The following is a 15,570-nucleotide window of genomic DNA, read 5'->3' as shown; positions in this document are numbered from 1 at the left end:
GAGGAAGGCAGACAACTGCTGGAGCCTTGAGGGCCTAAGCGCCAAATCAAGGAGTTCGGATTTGTCCAGAGGATGGTCAGGAGCCACAGAAGGAGCCATTTCTGTTTTCATTACCATTGAAAATTTTTTGGTTTTGAAAAATGCATACGGTGGAGGCTTCTTCCCCTACCCTTGTTTCGGGTTCATCTTATTACTTTCTTGAACAGAAGAGAGCAGTGTGGGGCTACTTCTGAGGAGAAAATGTCAAAATGCTCATTTCTCCAAAGTAAATGGTCTGCTGTTCAATTGGGAGACAGCCTCTCCTGACCCTGGATTATGGGAATCCTGACAGTCCTGGCCTGTGACTACTAAAGCTTCTGAAATTCCACGTGAGACCGGTAATGGGCAAGCTCCTTGGTCTCCAAAGAGTGAGGAATCCTCAGATGACTCCTCCAAGTCCCAAGATAGCTGGACCCTAGAGGATGTTTTATTCATTCATTTTAGAACTGAATCCACTTTGATAAATTTTGAAGAGAAAGAGCTAGAGAGATGTTGGCATTAAATTATGTATTGGCTATGCTCCATCTTTTCTGAGGTCACGCGAGTCTCTGCTCAGCATTAGTTGAAAGCATTTGTTCCCCCTAGCATCATCTGTCCGGCAGCATGGCTGGGCAACATTATGAATCATATCTACTTGGAAGTTAATTTTCTAATGAATGTGGACAAACGGGTGAACCTTGGCTCCTTTCTGTTTGCATTTGGATGAGATGAAAGGTGTGCTTCTCAATCTGGTTCTCAAATAAGAGATGGAAACTTAGTCTCCTTCATTTGTCCTTGCTGCCCTTTCAGAGTCTGGTACTCAGTAAGGGTGCCTAAGTAGGACCACGGTTGGCCTTCTCAGAGTCTTCATCAGCCCACTTCCCCTACCTTCTTTGTATGGATAGCTGAGGTCCTCCGTCTCAACATCAAGTGAGAAAGCAGCTTCAAGTCCAGGCCTCTGCACACCTACCCCTGGTCCCTTAATCCAGTACGCCCTTAAGTGCCTCCCATCTAGAAAGTATACCATAGAGGTTAAGAGTGCAGACAGGATGCCATATTACTTTTTAACTAGTTATGTGACCTTGAGCAAATTAATTAACCCCCCATATCTTTGGTCTTTTTTTCATTTGTAAAATGGGAGTGTTAATAGTACATCAAATGCATTAATATACATAAAACATTTAACGTATGTGAGCTTACCACAAGTGCTATGCATTTGCTGTTATTAGGTATCATTGATACCAATCAGAATGGCAGATGCAGTTGAAACAAATCAATACCAAGTAGGGGAAAGCTTGTGGCCTGGAAGTCAAAGAGCTAAAGAGCAAGCTTATATAATAACAAGCAATATATCTGAGATTTTTCCCCAGCAACTATGTTCAAAATATTGTTTTATAGATAACATATGAATACCTTCTCTGTTATATATCATATCATATCATATCATATCATATCATATCATATCATATCATATCATATTATAAAACAGCTTAAGATAAGGCACATGGCTCCTTTAACCCCTCCAACCCCTCTTGGTCCCAGGGTCCTACCCCACCTCATAGGTACCCCTGTTCGTAGTATTGGTGGTTCGGCACTTTTTGTCCAGACCCTTCTCTTTTTTCTTGTCGTTCATGTACATGCACCCTGGTAATATATCTGGCTCATTTTATTTGTTTATATAAACCTAATGTATGCATTTTTTCATACTTTATTTTTTTCACTGAGATATATCATTAGACATATTAAAGCTATATTATATTTGTTAAGCACTGCTTCATGGAATTCCATTACAGGTCACAGTTTATTTAGCTGTTCTCCCTTTGACAGACATTGTGGTTTTGTTCAACACTTTGCTGATGCAAGTAACGCTGTAACATACATCCTCATTCAAATGTGGCTGCTTCTCTGGATTCACTAGTGCAGGAAATATACATTTTAAGAAAATTTAATATACACTGCCATAGTACCACCCAAAGAGGCTGAACTGTACCAGTATGCCCCGTGGTTGTGTGCAAGGCTGTTGGTGTAGAGCTGTTCCATAGAAGTCTGCAATTCTCAGAGACCAGGTGAACCTTCTGGTATAAATTTCTCACCAACCTCTTAAAGCCTTAAGCCTCCCCTGATTTATGCTCACCCTCTGTTTTTGCTTTTCAGAATACTTGAGCTTGATCTGATTGTCAGAGATGATGATGGAAATATCTTGGACCCTGATAATACCAGCGTCATCAGCTTGTTCCATGCACACGAGGAAGCGACTGATAAAATCACAGAGCGCATCAAGGAAGAAATGGTGAGCTTTGTAAAATAGACTTTGGCCAAGCGAGACAGTCATATAGCACATCATAAACTTCAAATAATAGGCTAATTAACCAGAGTCTATACTATTCAAGGAGACATCTGTTCTATGACCTGAGATTATCAGTAACCACATGCATTGTATTGTGTTTTTGTACTTGGGTCTGTAATTCGCTCTGCATCCATCCCACAGGTAGTTTAATGCAGGGCAAGTTTCCTGTTCTCATGGAGATTTTATATTCCAGAGAGGGGGAAAGAAGAAAGGCAATAAGAAGTAAATAAATAAATGGACGAATTAATTCCAGATGGTGATAAGTCTCTAAAAGGCAATAAGCTAGGGTTATGTGAATCAGAGTGAATCAGGAACTATTTTAAAAGGTACCATCAGGAAAGGCCTCTCTCAGAAGAGACATCTGAGTTGACACTTGAATAATATGAAGTCACCAAGCCTGGGAAGATCTAGGGACAAAGTGTTGTAGGCAGAGGGAACAGTAAGTGAAAAGGCCCTGAGGTAGGACTTTGTTCTGAATGTTCAAGTAGAAAGGCCAGTGTGGATAGGGCATGATGAGCAGTGGGAAAGTGTAGGCAATGATTTGGAGAGATAGGGAGCAGCTCCTGCTCCCTGAGGGGTCACAGAAAACAGTTAAGATGTAATCCCAAGTGTGGTGGAAAGCCAATGAAAGATTTCAAGCAAACATAATTTTTTTTCAAGATTAACATAATCTTACTTATGATTAAAAAAATCATTTTAGCCACTGTGTATTACTTGAAAATTTATTTTTAGTTTTGTTAAGATAATTTTCACATGGAATTAATTCATCATGAACTATAGTCTACTGAATCTTACTAAAATATAGTGTTGAGCGAACTCCACCATAATCACGATATCAACAGTTGTGTCACCCTGAAAGTTTCTTTGAGTCCCCTTGTAGTTGATCCCCTTTCCCAGTGTCTAGGCCCAGGCAAACCCTAATTTGTTTTCTGTGATTACACGTTTGCCTTTTCTGGAGTTTCATATAAATGAAAGCATACGGTTTTGGTGTTTGACTTATTTTACTCAGCGTGATGTTTTTGAGGTTCATGTTGTATATATTATTCTTTTCCTTTTTACTGCTGAGTTGCTATACCATCAAATAGTTGTCCATTGTCGGACATGTGGGTTGTTTCCACCTGGGACTACATAACTAATACTGACAGGAACATTTGCAAACATATGCGTGGACATATATTTTCATTATTTTCGAGTGATACCTGACAATAGGATTGCTGGATCCTATGATTTGTGTATGTTCAACATTTTAAGATACTGCCATACTATTTCCCAGGAAGGTTGTACATTTCACATTCCCATCAGCAGTATATGAGAGTTCCCGTAGCTCTGCATTCGTTCAACACTCGGTCTTGCCAGTCTCTTAACTTTAGCCTTTCTAGTGGTTTTGTGGTGCTTTCTTATTGTGGTTTTAATTTGAATTTCCCTGAATGACTAGTGATGTTGAACATCTCTTCATGTGCTTACTGGCCATAGCCATTTGTATCTTTTTTTTTGTGAAGTATCTGTACAAAAATTTTGCCCATTTTAATTGGGTTGATTTTTTTTATCATTGAGTTGTAGGAACTCTTTGTATGTTCTAAATACAATTGTATAGTTGTATATTCTAAATACAGATTCCTTATCAGACATGTGCTTTGTGAATACATTTTCCCAATCTGTGCCTAGCCTTCTCATTTTCTTAAATGCATTTAAAAAAAAAAAAAACAGAAGTTTTTAGTTTGGATGAAGTCCATTTAAGCGTTTTTTTTTTTCTTTTTATGGCTTGTGCTTTTTATGACACTAACTTTACAAGGAAGCCTGGGCCAAACAGTGGTATTTCCCAAAATGAGAAAATCAAGGCCAAGAGAGTCAAAGTGACTTGGCTCAGATCACAGAGACTTTTTTTTTTTTTAAAGATTTTTTGTTTATTTATTCGACAGAGATAGAGACAGCCAGCGAGAGAGGGAACACAAGCAGGGGGAGTGGGAGAGGAAGAAGCAGGCTCATAGTGGAGGAGCCTGATGTGGGGCTCGATCCCATAACGCCGGGATCATGCCCTGAGCTGAAGGCAGACGCCTAACCGCTGTGCCACCCAGGCGCCCCAGATCACAGAGACTTTTGCTGGTAGACCTGAATATAATGCAGAAATCTTCGGGCTTGAATCTTCAGTGGTTCTGGCCGATTTTCTCCACCTCTCTCCTTTCTTTCTTCCAACTCTTAGTCAAAAGACCAGCCAGATTATGGAATGTATTCCCGGATCTCCTCATCCCCCACCCACAGCCTCTATGTCTTTGTGAGGAACTTTGTGTGCCGAATTGGGGAAGATGCTGAACTCTTCATGTCTCTCTATGACCCCAACAAGCAAACGGTCATAAGGTAGGTGTGTTCAATATTGCCTGACTTCTCTGTATATGGGAGGTTGGAATTAGCTGAGCACAGAGCATCCTTTTTATTCCCACCATCATTTGTGGAGAAAGTCCCACCTGGAAGAGAAACTGAGCCTGAAAAGGTGGAAGTAACCCTAGGATATGTGAGTCAGGTAGAAATATTGTTTATTACCAAATTTTTCCCCTAGTGTGGTTATGGTTATACAGTAAGATTTTGTAAATAGTTTTTTGATACTGGAAAACAATCAGAAAAAATGAGATTCATATAGGTGGTGTTGGCTAGAATAAAAATACCTACTTTTAAAATAGGAGATGGGTAGAGGGGGATGAGTGAAATAGGCAATGGAGATGAAGGAGTGCACTTGTCATGATGAGCACTGGGTGATGTATGGAAGTGTTGAATCACTATATTGTACACTTGAAAGTATTATAACATTGTATGTTAACTAACTGAAATTAAAACAAAAACTTAAGTAAAAAATAAAAGTAAAACAAAAACAAAGCTAAACAAATAAAATAAAATGGGAGTAAAGAAGTAAATGGTGGGAGCTCCTGGGAGGCTCAGTCAGTTAAGCGTCTGCCTTCGGCTCAGGGATTGATCCCCACATCAGGCTCCCTGCTCAGTGGGGATGGGGAGCCTGCTTCTCCCTCTGCCTGACACTCCCCCTGCTTATGTTCTCTCTCTCTCTGTCAATCAAATAAATAAATAAAATCTTAAAAAAAGAAGAAGAAAAAGAAGTAAATGGTGAGAACTTCATTTCCTCCAGGGCGATATCAGGCTGAGAATGTGGGCTCTGAAATCTGCCTGAGTTCATAACCTGGCTGCACCATTTACTCTTTCTTAACCTCAGGCAAATTGCTTATCTTTCTAAGCCTGAGTTGCCCATTTGCAAAATGTTAGCACAATCCTCATGGGGTCATTTCTTTCAGACTTTAACGAGAAAAAGCACATGAAGCACAGAGCTTGACACAGTTCTCCAAGTGGCAGTGGCTGTTATTATTATTACTTTAACCGATTGCTCTTGAGAATGTAGAAAGTAAGGGAACTTCTGGGTGCCTCAGCTTGAGGAAGCAAGAATACCTTTTGAGAATCTCCAGGGAAAAGACTTTGGTGCATCTCCAGCCCCAACTACTGGGCCTCTGGCCTCTGCCTGTGGCTCAGACCATCGTTCCAGGTGGTGACCCTGCCGGTCTCCTCCAGTGGGGTTTTGGGCTAACACATGGTTGCATATTTGAGGTCCCATATTTGAAGTCCCAGCTGATATATTAGAATGCAGCTGGAGCATAACCCCTCTGCCTTTATGGAGAAAGTGTTGTTTCCCTAGCTTGGTTGTTATGATGGTTAAATGAGATCACGCACAGTGCCTGGTGCACAGTAGTACTTTGGAAAATAATGGCTCTCCTGGAGACGTTTGTGAAACATGGAGGGGCTGTCCATCTAAGAAGACTGAACTGAGGTCTGTGTATGATCTCATTTAATTCTCATTAGTCTATGTCATTTAGGTGGGAAAATGAGGCCCAGGAAGGTCAAATGACTGGTTCAAAGTCATATATATTTATTAATGGCAGAGCTAAGATTTCTACTCAGGTCCACCTATCTGATTCCAAAGACAAGCTAATTCCCACTTTATTTTTTCAAAAAGATTTATTTATTTTAGAGAGAGAGAGAGCACGAGTGGGAGGGGCAGAGGAAGAAAGAGAGAGAATCTCAAGCAAAGTCTGTGCAGAGCGTGGAGCTTGATGCAGGGCTCAATCTCACGACCCTGAGATCACGACCTGAGCTGAAACCAAGAGTTGGATGCTTAACCAACTGTGCTACCCAGGTGCCCCTAGCTCCCACTCTAGTATGTCACCAAGGAAAGAGTTGTATCGAATATCCTGAATGGGTCTTATCAGGGTTTCAGAACTGTCATGGTGGACAGCTATTCTTTATACTAAACCTAAATCCCTAATATTAAAAGTCAGTCCAATTCACCTGGCTAGGCCTCAGTGAACACTGCAGATGATTGTTCCTGCTACCTTAGAACACACTTGAAATGGTCTGTGAGCCATAGGCCCCTTGCCATTCCCTGCCAGCTATTCACAAGGTACCTGTGACAAAGACCCTGAAAGCACTCATAGGACCCTTTCTGCCTTTCAGGAAACATGATTCTTCATGATCGAATTGACAGGGGTGCCTGGCCTACTGGCCCATCTAAGTGATGGATGACCTGAACCAGCTCTGTGGAAAGAGGCAATGGATCAGTGGCATGGCAGCTCTGTTCCCTGATGTGCCACACCAGATGATAGGCTCAATGGGGCATGCCTGAGTGATGCCTCTGAGAGGGCCAGAAATACAGGGAAGCCCTCAGGAAACTGAGAGATGAGGACGAAGGGGAATAAAAGGGACAAAAACCAAAAAAAAAGGAGGGCAGGAGAAGTAGAATACAAAGAAAGATGAGAAGACGCATGATACAAGAAAGGGGAAGGGGATCTTGGAAGCACTCCCTATGTCATTCTGACTCTAGACAGTGGTTCTTCCCCTAAGAAATCAGTCTTGTCCACTCCTGCCTAGCCAGGGTTGACATACAATGGCAAGACAAGGCATTCCTTGCCAAAGACAAGTTAAGGCAGTCTCAATGTGACCCAAATGTGGACTGGGGACAATTTGGCTGAGACTGAACTTTCAATGTTGGGATGAATCATGGTCTGATTCCAGTGGATGCCTGAATAGATCTGGCTTGGGAAATATAAGGTAAATTTTTGTAGGACCAAAAAGAAGCAGCTTAGACATCAGGCCAGTGGCAAGGCTAATTTCCAAAAAAAAAAAGGCTTGAGGAGGAATTGAGATGGTCCTCCCCTTCCTTGGAGGAGAGTGTCGTGTGCAGTAGGTATCACCTGTCTTCGTGCCAGGTGGGCCTTTAGAATTACCACCCAGGTCTTCCTGGTTAGGGATGGATAGAGCCAGCTCAGCCCCCTAAGTTGCTTTTCTTTTTATGATTGCATTTCTGCTAGGAGAAAATTTCTGGTGCCTAATGTTTAGACCTAACAGGCTGGTTCTCTACTGGGTATGCTACATGTGTTCAAAGGTCCTGGGAAAGACCCAGATATATCACTATGACATTCTGGAAATAACCAATGGGAAATAATTTTAAAACAATTTTTTATGGAGCTTTGGAGGTTTCTTGGTTAGTTTGCTGAAAATTCCACTAAAATTTTAAGAACTTATTTAAAAAAAGGAAGAGGGGCACCTGGGTGTGTCTCAGTCAGTTAAGTGTCCAACTCATGGTTTCAGCTCAGGTCATGATCTCAGGGTTGTGAGGATCAAGTCCCAGGTTGGGTTTTGCACTCAGCATGGAGTCTGCTTGTCCCTCTCCCTCCCCCTTCACCCCTTCTCCAGCACCCATGTGCTCTCTTTCTCTCTCTCTCTCAAGTGAATAAATAAAATCTTTTTAAAAATTAAAAATTAAAATTAAAAAGAAGGAAGAAAAGCTGCATTTAACTTTTTTTAAAGAAGATTTATTTCTTTTATTTGAGAGACAGAGAGTGTGTGTGTGTGTGCATGCAAGCTGGGGGAGGAGCAGAGGGAGACAGAATTTTCAAGCAAACTCCCCGCTAAGCACAGAGCCCCATGCAGGGCTCAATCCCAGGACCCCAAGATCATGATCTGAGCTCAAATCAAGAGTTGGTTGATTAACCAACTGAGCCCCCCAGGCACCCCAGAAAAGCTACATTTAACTCGATTGAATTTTAACCAGTGGTTAATCCAGAGCTGTGTTCATTTTGTTATCAGTTCCATTTACCCCTTGAACTTGCTCAGACTACTCTCATTAGTCTTCTAGGAGTGAGTAGAGAGAGTAACAAGACGTTGGAGAGAACAAATCTCTAAAAACAAGGCAACTCCCCCTAACTTTGATAAATTCTTGTTATGCTTTTTTTGAGATGATTTGGGTTTTGAGCTTATTTTGTTTTTATCCTAATTCAAGACTGACTAGTATGAACTGCACAAGGTGATGTATGGTTGCTAGAAGATGCAAGATGGTAAATGATCATATGTCAGAACTGTGTGACTGCCCCTCATAAAATGCTTCAGCGGATATCCATTACTTTTAGGATCAAGTCAAAATCTTTGAATGGCCTATAAGGCCTACATAGTCTGGCCTCTCTAAGTTTTCTCTTATCACTTTCCCCTTGAATCTGTTTTTTAGATGTAGCAAGCTCCAGCCTGCCTCAGGGCCCTTGAATATATGTTTGTTTTTCCTGAAACATTTCCCTTTCTCACTCTCTTTTCCTGACTAACTTTATTTACATGTCATATCCCCAGCAAGGAATTTCCTGACCACCCAGACTAGGCCAGACTTTCCTGATATACATTCTTGCAACACCCTGAACTTTGTCTTTATAGCACAATTGAATATGAATAGTCGTCACAACTGCATTTAGATAGTTATTTAAGTGTATCTCAGATAATGGCTAAGGCTATCTATGGCCCCCCATCACAGTGTGATATTCCATTCAAGGAAATAGTCCCATGTCCAATGGATAATTATTAAAAAAATTTAATCTTTAATTAGTCTTGAAAAGGGAATGAGATGAGAAAGGCAAATGCATTCTTAACATCCAGCAAAACATACCCAAATCCTTTCCCAATCTCTCCCACTCTTAATTCTACAGAGAATGCTGCTACTCTTCAACAATATTAGGTAGCTGGGCCAGAATTTGCTCAGAAGATGGGGGAGGGAAAGAGAATGTGAATGCATATGTTAGTGATTCTTTGCCCCCTGGTCTGTTAGAGAGAACTGTAATCTCTTAGAAGGAGGGACCATGTCTGTCTCAAACACTACCATGTCCCCAGCAGCCAGTACTGGTTGAGCACACAGTAGAGGCTCAGTGAATATTTTTACCGAAGCATTGTTGAGCTCCAGGCAATAACAGGTTGCCATTCCTCTTCCCACAGTGAGAACTACTTGGTGCGATGGGGCAGCAAGGGCTTCCCGAAGGAGATCGAGATGCTCAACAACCTGAAAGTGGTCTTCACGGTGGGTGTGCACTGTCTTGTTGCTCCTGTCTTCCATACTCACAAGGGTATGATCTCGGAAACTCTGCCACTCACTTGGTCAGGAGGGAGCATGGCCTGGGTGCAGATCTGTGTTCTGGGCTTTCTGGAGAGATTCAGAGCAGATGGGATGGGGGAATGTTGTATGTCCTATGGAAGCTGTTAGGAAGATGGATCTTCCCCTCTTTCTATCTCCTTCCCTCTTTCTTTTTCACTCACGTGCACACCAAGAACACATGCCAAGTGCTGTGTAAACAAGCACAGACCCCTTCCAGCAATAATGTCTACATGAACTGGGTACAGCAGCTATTCTGATTTATCAGTTAATTCATGGCTAACCTGAGTTCCTCTCTTTGGCTCAGACTTTGTAAAAACCTCTCTAAAATGTGTCAGAAAAAAGAAAAGACCTTCTAAGAGCATTGACTGCATTGGTAAATTGGATATTCTGAACATAATCAAATCACAGATGAATAAAGATCTTAACAGATCCCTGAGATCATTCTTCTATATACCAGTATTTGCTGGGCGAGACATGTATAGAAATGTTGAAATCAGTTGTTAGTTGGATGATTTATTTCTGAAAGTGAGCCTGGCTTTTTAGTTCTGGAAAAGACAAACAGTAGAAAGAAAAAGATAAGTGTTATTATTTTCAGCAAAGACCTTTCTCTTGTCCTATTTCCATGAGGGTGTGTTAAGAGTGTGATTTTAAGATACCTAAAGATATTGGCATTCTCTGCAAGCTCCTTTGGGGAAAAAGAGTGTTTATGAGATTTTTCACTCTGTTGCCTATGTTAGCAAGGGAAATTACAGAGGAGGAGCCAGGGAGGGATTTGGGCATTGGCCAAACCTATGAGTTTGATCCAGGAGTGACCGACATGCTAGATTAACCGACATTGCTCTACAATAATTTTCCAGTTACAGCCCATTAAGTGCAATGTCTTATGTTATGTCACAATTAGATTGGAGTGCAGCTGATTTATTTTGTTTGTTATTTCCTGAAAAATGGGCCAGAGGCATGGAATAAGATCATAGTTCTAATTGCTTAGACAAAGTTTTCCTGGCATATATAAATGTGTCTCAGTCCTGTTTATCTATTATTAGTTAGAAGGAGGAGCCTATTTATTTTCTTGATAAATAGGAAAGTCCCATGGGGCTTCCTGATTAAACCAGGAGACAGATGTTTCATGAGAGGGACAGGGACAGGGAATCAATCAACGGTTGATTTTGCAGAGAACCAATTCATGATGTAAACATGCAGGAAAGGGCATCAGTAAATGTGTGTCTCTCAATATCATTGAGAATGTGACTCTGCCTGCATGGAATTCTGCCTGTGCCACCGCCTCTTCTTCCCACAGCAAATGAACTTGGGAACTTTGGTTGACTGACTCAACAGGCTGATACTTCTCCATCTTGAAATGATGGGAGTCTTCATTTTGGGACAAGGAAGGTCATGGTGCTCTAGCTTCTTTTATTGATTCAAGAGCTATCGAGTGAATACCTAGTATGGGTATAATCTGTGCTAGGTATTGGGGATACAGCACTGAATAAGCTGATAGACCCTTTTCAAGATGTGATGGGTGGAATTCAGAAAACAAGTAAATGAATAAATAAACAAGAAAATGTCAAAAGGCAATCCATGCAATGCAGATAATTAAAACAGGGTGATGTGATGGTGTTTGACTGGGCTTTACTTTCAATTGGGCATTGAGGTGATGTTTAAGTTAGAGAAAGATAAAACTTGGCAGGCATGTGCCTTTCTGGCCTTATTTCTCTTGTCTCTGGATTTTAGCTCTTTCTTGTTTCCTCTTTGAGGGCAAGCCCTGGGACCTGGCACATGGGTTAGCTGATGGTGAACTTCCCCTGTCTCCTTTATAAGCATTCACTCTCCCTGGCTCTGTAAGAGGAAAGCAGAGTATACCACCAGTTTCCCTAAGAATTTTCCCAGTTTGGGGGTTATTGCTAACACACAGGAAACAAGACCGAACAGTAAAAAGAGTGCTAATGAATTACTAAATCAGGTGACATGTGTTTTAAGTTTTGTTGTCCCGTCTCAACTTCCCTAATATGTCTGAGTTTTATAAGGCCAAAGCAAAAATGATTGAGAAACACCACAGGTTGGAACACAGTTCTGAGTGAGGATTGCTCATTTATACACTCTCCAGAGAATAACTTGTGCTCGAGTATTTTGTAAGATGCTAATATTCTTTAGTGCCAAGCGTCTCTGATGAGGCAGCTCTTAAAGGTCTGGTGTCTTCCTTTGATCAAATGAAATCTCTTCAGAGAAAAGGGGTGGAAGAGGGGCTTAATTAAGAACCTTGTAGGCTTACCTAGTATATTAGTTGCCAGAGCTGCCATTACAAAGTGCCACAGTCTGGGTAACTTAAGGAACAGAAATTTATTTTCTCACAGTTCTGGAGGCTGGAAGTCCAAGATTAAGGTGTTCGCAGGGTTGGTTTCTTGTGAGGCCTCTCTCCTTGGCTTGCAGATGGCCTCTTCTCCCTGTGTCCTCACGTGGTCTTTTCTTTGTGTGTGTCTGTGTCCTAATCTCCTTGCTTATAAGGACACCAGTCATTGCATAACCTCATTTTAGCTTAATCATTTCTTGAAAGTCCTTATATCCAAACACATTCTGAAGTGCTGGGGGTTAGGACTTCTACATATGAATTCTGAGGGGATGTAATTTAGCCCATAACATCTAAGAAGGATCTTTTCAGGTGTCAGGGCCTTTATGGTTCTAGAATGCCTCTGAAAGATACCAAACTAGATATTTCAAAAATATGAAAATTCCTAATGAGACAAGAGAAGTAATTAAGGACAGAGGTCATTATAAAGGAAGCAAGACTTGAGCTCTTAAGGATGCAAAGGGTTTGGATATATAGAGGAATAAAAGGCAAGCATCTGAGGCAGAGGTGTGGATAGGGTGCTTAGGAAGGAAGAGTGAGTTGAAAGTGAGCATTGTGTGTTTGGGGAGCAATAAAGAAATCTTTGTGACAAAAATAGAGTACTTACATGCAGAGAATAGTGGAGAACTGGTTGGCTAGGACAGCTGGAAATATATTATGTCTGAGACCTTTCACGTCAGCTGGGGAAGATTAGCACTAATAGGGTAGAAAATAAGGAGCTAGTAACGTCATTGTGGGGAGAGAAGTGAAATAATGAACATGGCTTCAAAGGTAAGTTTGTAGGGGATTTCAGGGTGGGTGGGAGGAAGGAGTGAGGCAGGCCAGAGAAAAGGCCGTCCAACCATCTGCACGTGAGGTAATTGGGTTCTCAAATTCAGGTGCCTACAGGGCAGGGCGAGGAATACAAATGAGTGGCCAAGCTTCCTTAGTCAGGAAGCCCCCTTCTCCCCTGCCTTCCCTTCTCCCTGCCTAACAGGGAGATTTTGGAGAGTAGGGAAGCAGATGTCCATTTCCCCCGCTGGTAAAAGGACAGCCCTTATAGTAGTCAGTCGTTCTCCAGAGAACCTGAACCAATAGGATATATAGGTAGATTTATTCTAAGGATCTGGTTCCCATGATTGTGGGGGCTGTCAAATTTGAAATCTGTATGGCTGGCCAGCAGGCCTGAAACTCAGGCAGGGTTTCTATACTGCTGTCCCGAGGCAGAATTCCTCCTTCACTGGGAAACCTCAGGTTTGAGTGCCTGAGGTACAACACTGAATAAGGCCTCAAGTCCTTCAACTGGTTGGATGAGGCATGTGTACATTATGGAAGGTAATCTCCTTGACTTCAAGTCAACTGATTATAGATGTTAATCTGAGCTATGAAATACCTCCTTAGCAACATCTAGACTAGTGTGTGGCCAAACAATTAAGCACCATAACGTAGCCAAGTTGATGCATAAAATTTAACCATCACAGGTCCCAAGCAGAAAGGTGTGGACCACATTGGGGCCATGTTTTGTTTCCAGAAACTCTGCATGCCTCTGCACTCTTCTATCCACACCAGCCGCAATGAGGTGGCTGCTTTGCCTGGGCCCTGGCTCTTATGTGAGCTGACAGGCTATTCCCAGTGCATGTGCCTGTAGGAGGATTAATTTGGAGGAAAAGCAACTATTCCCGAGTGAGGCCAGGCCCAGGATTCTCTACTCTGATGCCAACAACATGCTTTGATGTTCTTTCTTAACCCAGCTGGAAGGCGGTCCCAAGAACATTGAAGCTTTTAGCTTTGAGCAGGACAGTGAGATGCTGAGGTGGTCCAGGTGGTTTTCCCTCCTCTGTATTCTTCTAATGGTGAGAGCGATATGTTGTGGTGGTTAGGTATTTTATAGACTTCAGTCTTAGAATGACTGGACAGTTTCTCCAAGGGCTAAGGTCATGATCCCAGGGAAGTCCCTTGTCTTCTTTGTGTCTCAGTGTTCCCATCTGTAAAATGGGGGTGCAATAATAGTATCTACTTCAGAAAGTTGTTAAGGATCAAACAAGACAATGGTTTATGAGAAACTTAGCACAGTGCAGGGCACATTAGTGTAGTTCCCCATGTCAGTGTTCTTCTTCAAGGCACGCACTAGAGTACACTCTGCTGTCCCCCTTAAAGTTAGCTGCAGCCACCTGCCTTGTTTTGGTCATTGAAATACAAGCCAAAGTGATGTCTATTCTGGGTGGAAACTTTAAGGACTAGTAAGTGATTTGCCACATTCCCTTCTCCTGCCGCGGGGACAGTGGAAGCACCTGTTGTGACGAGAGGGATCATCTGTCAGCTAGGAGCCAGGGCAGGTAGGTAAGCGGGTCCCCCAGCCATTGGCATTGGGCAGGTAGCCTGAGCTAGAAGTAAAGCTCTGAGATGCTGGGATTGTTTGGTGCCACAACAACCCATTCCTGAGTGATAAACATACACCAGGTGCTCAGTAAATGGTTAACTGTTGGGGTTGTACCTTCTCCCTTTTGCTTTCTCCTTCAGTGGTGCTGAGCAGTGATGAGATGGATGAAGTCATATGTGGCAAATGCTGTTTTGGATCCATCCAAAGCATATAGGAAATGCTGCCTGTATAACTGATACTGTACTTCTATCCTTCTCTCCCTATTAGTTTAAAATTGAAGAATTGGGATTGAACATCAGAGACCTGCCACTCTGTATCCTTTCTAAAACTCACCTTTCTTATCTATGAAATGGGTATGATTGTCCTGTTTTCTACCTTTCCCAGGACTAATTGTATGATTGGTCCATGTACACTAAGTGTTAAGTACATTCCCCCCACAATTTACTATTAGTGAGCTTCCTTTTCTACTTCTTTAGACACATGGTGTATAACTATTCATTTCCTGCCCTACAGGATCTCGGAAACAAAGACCTCAACAGGGATAAAATTTACTTGATTTGTCAAATAGTCCGAGTGGGGAAGATGGATCTCAAGGATACGAATACAAAGAAGTGCACGCAGGGACTGAGGCGGCCCTTTGGGGTGGCAGGTAATGACACACTACACACCATTAACTTTTATTGAAGTGTGTATTTTATATGGCTGAATTTTAAAGATTATTTCTTTCCCTCTCCTCCTTGCCCCCCCCCCCCAAATTTATACCAGACAGCTCTTAATACCCACATTTCTGGTGACTAAATCAAAATAATTGGTGACTAAGTCCAGATTTATGATGAAGGCTGTGAATAATGGATTCCTTGTGTCTGCAGCAGTGTTGGGAGCATGGTGCCGTCTGAGCAGTTGGCACCTTTGCTCCCCAGTGTGGTGAAGAAGGAAGAACAGTACGAGCGGGATCTAATTATGAGGAGCAAATCATTTTTTAAAAAATATCCAGGACAGGAAATCCAGTTACACAGAATGATTCACAGGCCACACATCTAAAT

At 42.0% G+C, this 15,570-nt stretch overlaps 1 protein-coding gene across 3 annotated transcripts in view; it reads left to right on the top strand.

Moving 5' to 3' along the window:
* DOCK2 (dedicator of cytokinesis 2) overlaps positions 1–15,570 on the top strand; it is a 409,258-nt gene that overhangs the window by 40,752 nt on the left and 352,936 nt on the right. For all 3 annotated transcript variants that reach the window (XM_045792086.2, XM_045792087.2, XM_087867813.1), the window contains 4 exons: positions 2,173–2,308; positions 4,566–4,720; positions 9,668–9,749; positions 15,041–15,176. In XM_045792086.2, coding sequence (XP_045648042.2) covers positions 2,173–2,308; positions 4,566–4,720; positions 9,668–9,749; positions 15,041–15,176 — 509 coding nt within the window. The remainder of the gene's footprint in view (positions 1–2,172; positions 2,309–4,565; positions 4,721–9,667; positions 9,750–15,040; positions 15,177–15,570) is intronic.

The sequence above is a fragment of the Ursus americanus genome, chromosome 15, assembly GCF_024610735.1.
Source record: "Ursus americanus isolate L20-20 chromosome 15, mUrsAme1.1.p, whole genome shotgun sequence".
NCBI lineage: Eukaryota > Metazoa > Chordata > Mammalia > Carnivora > Ursidae > Ursus > Ursus americanus.
Note: the sequence above shows the minus strand (reverse complement) of the source record. Positions and strands in the feature narration are given on the sequence as shown.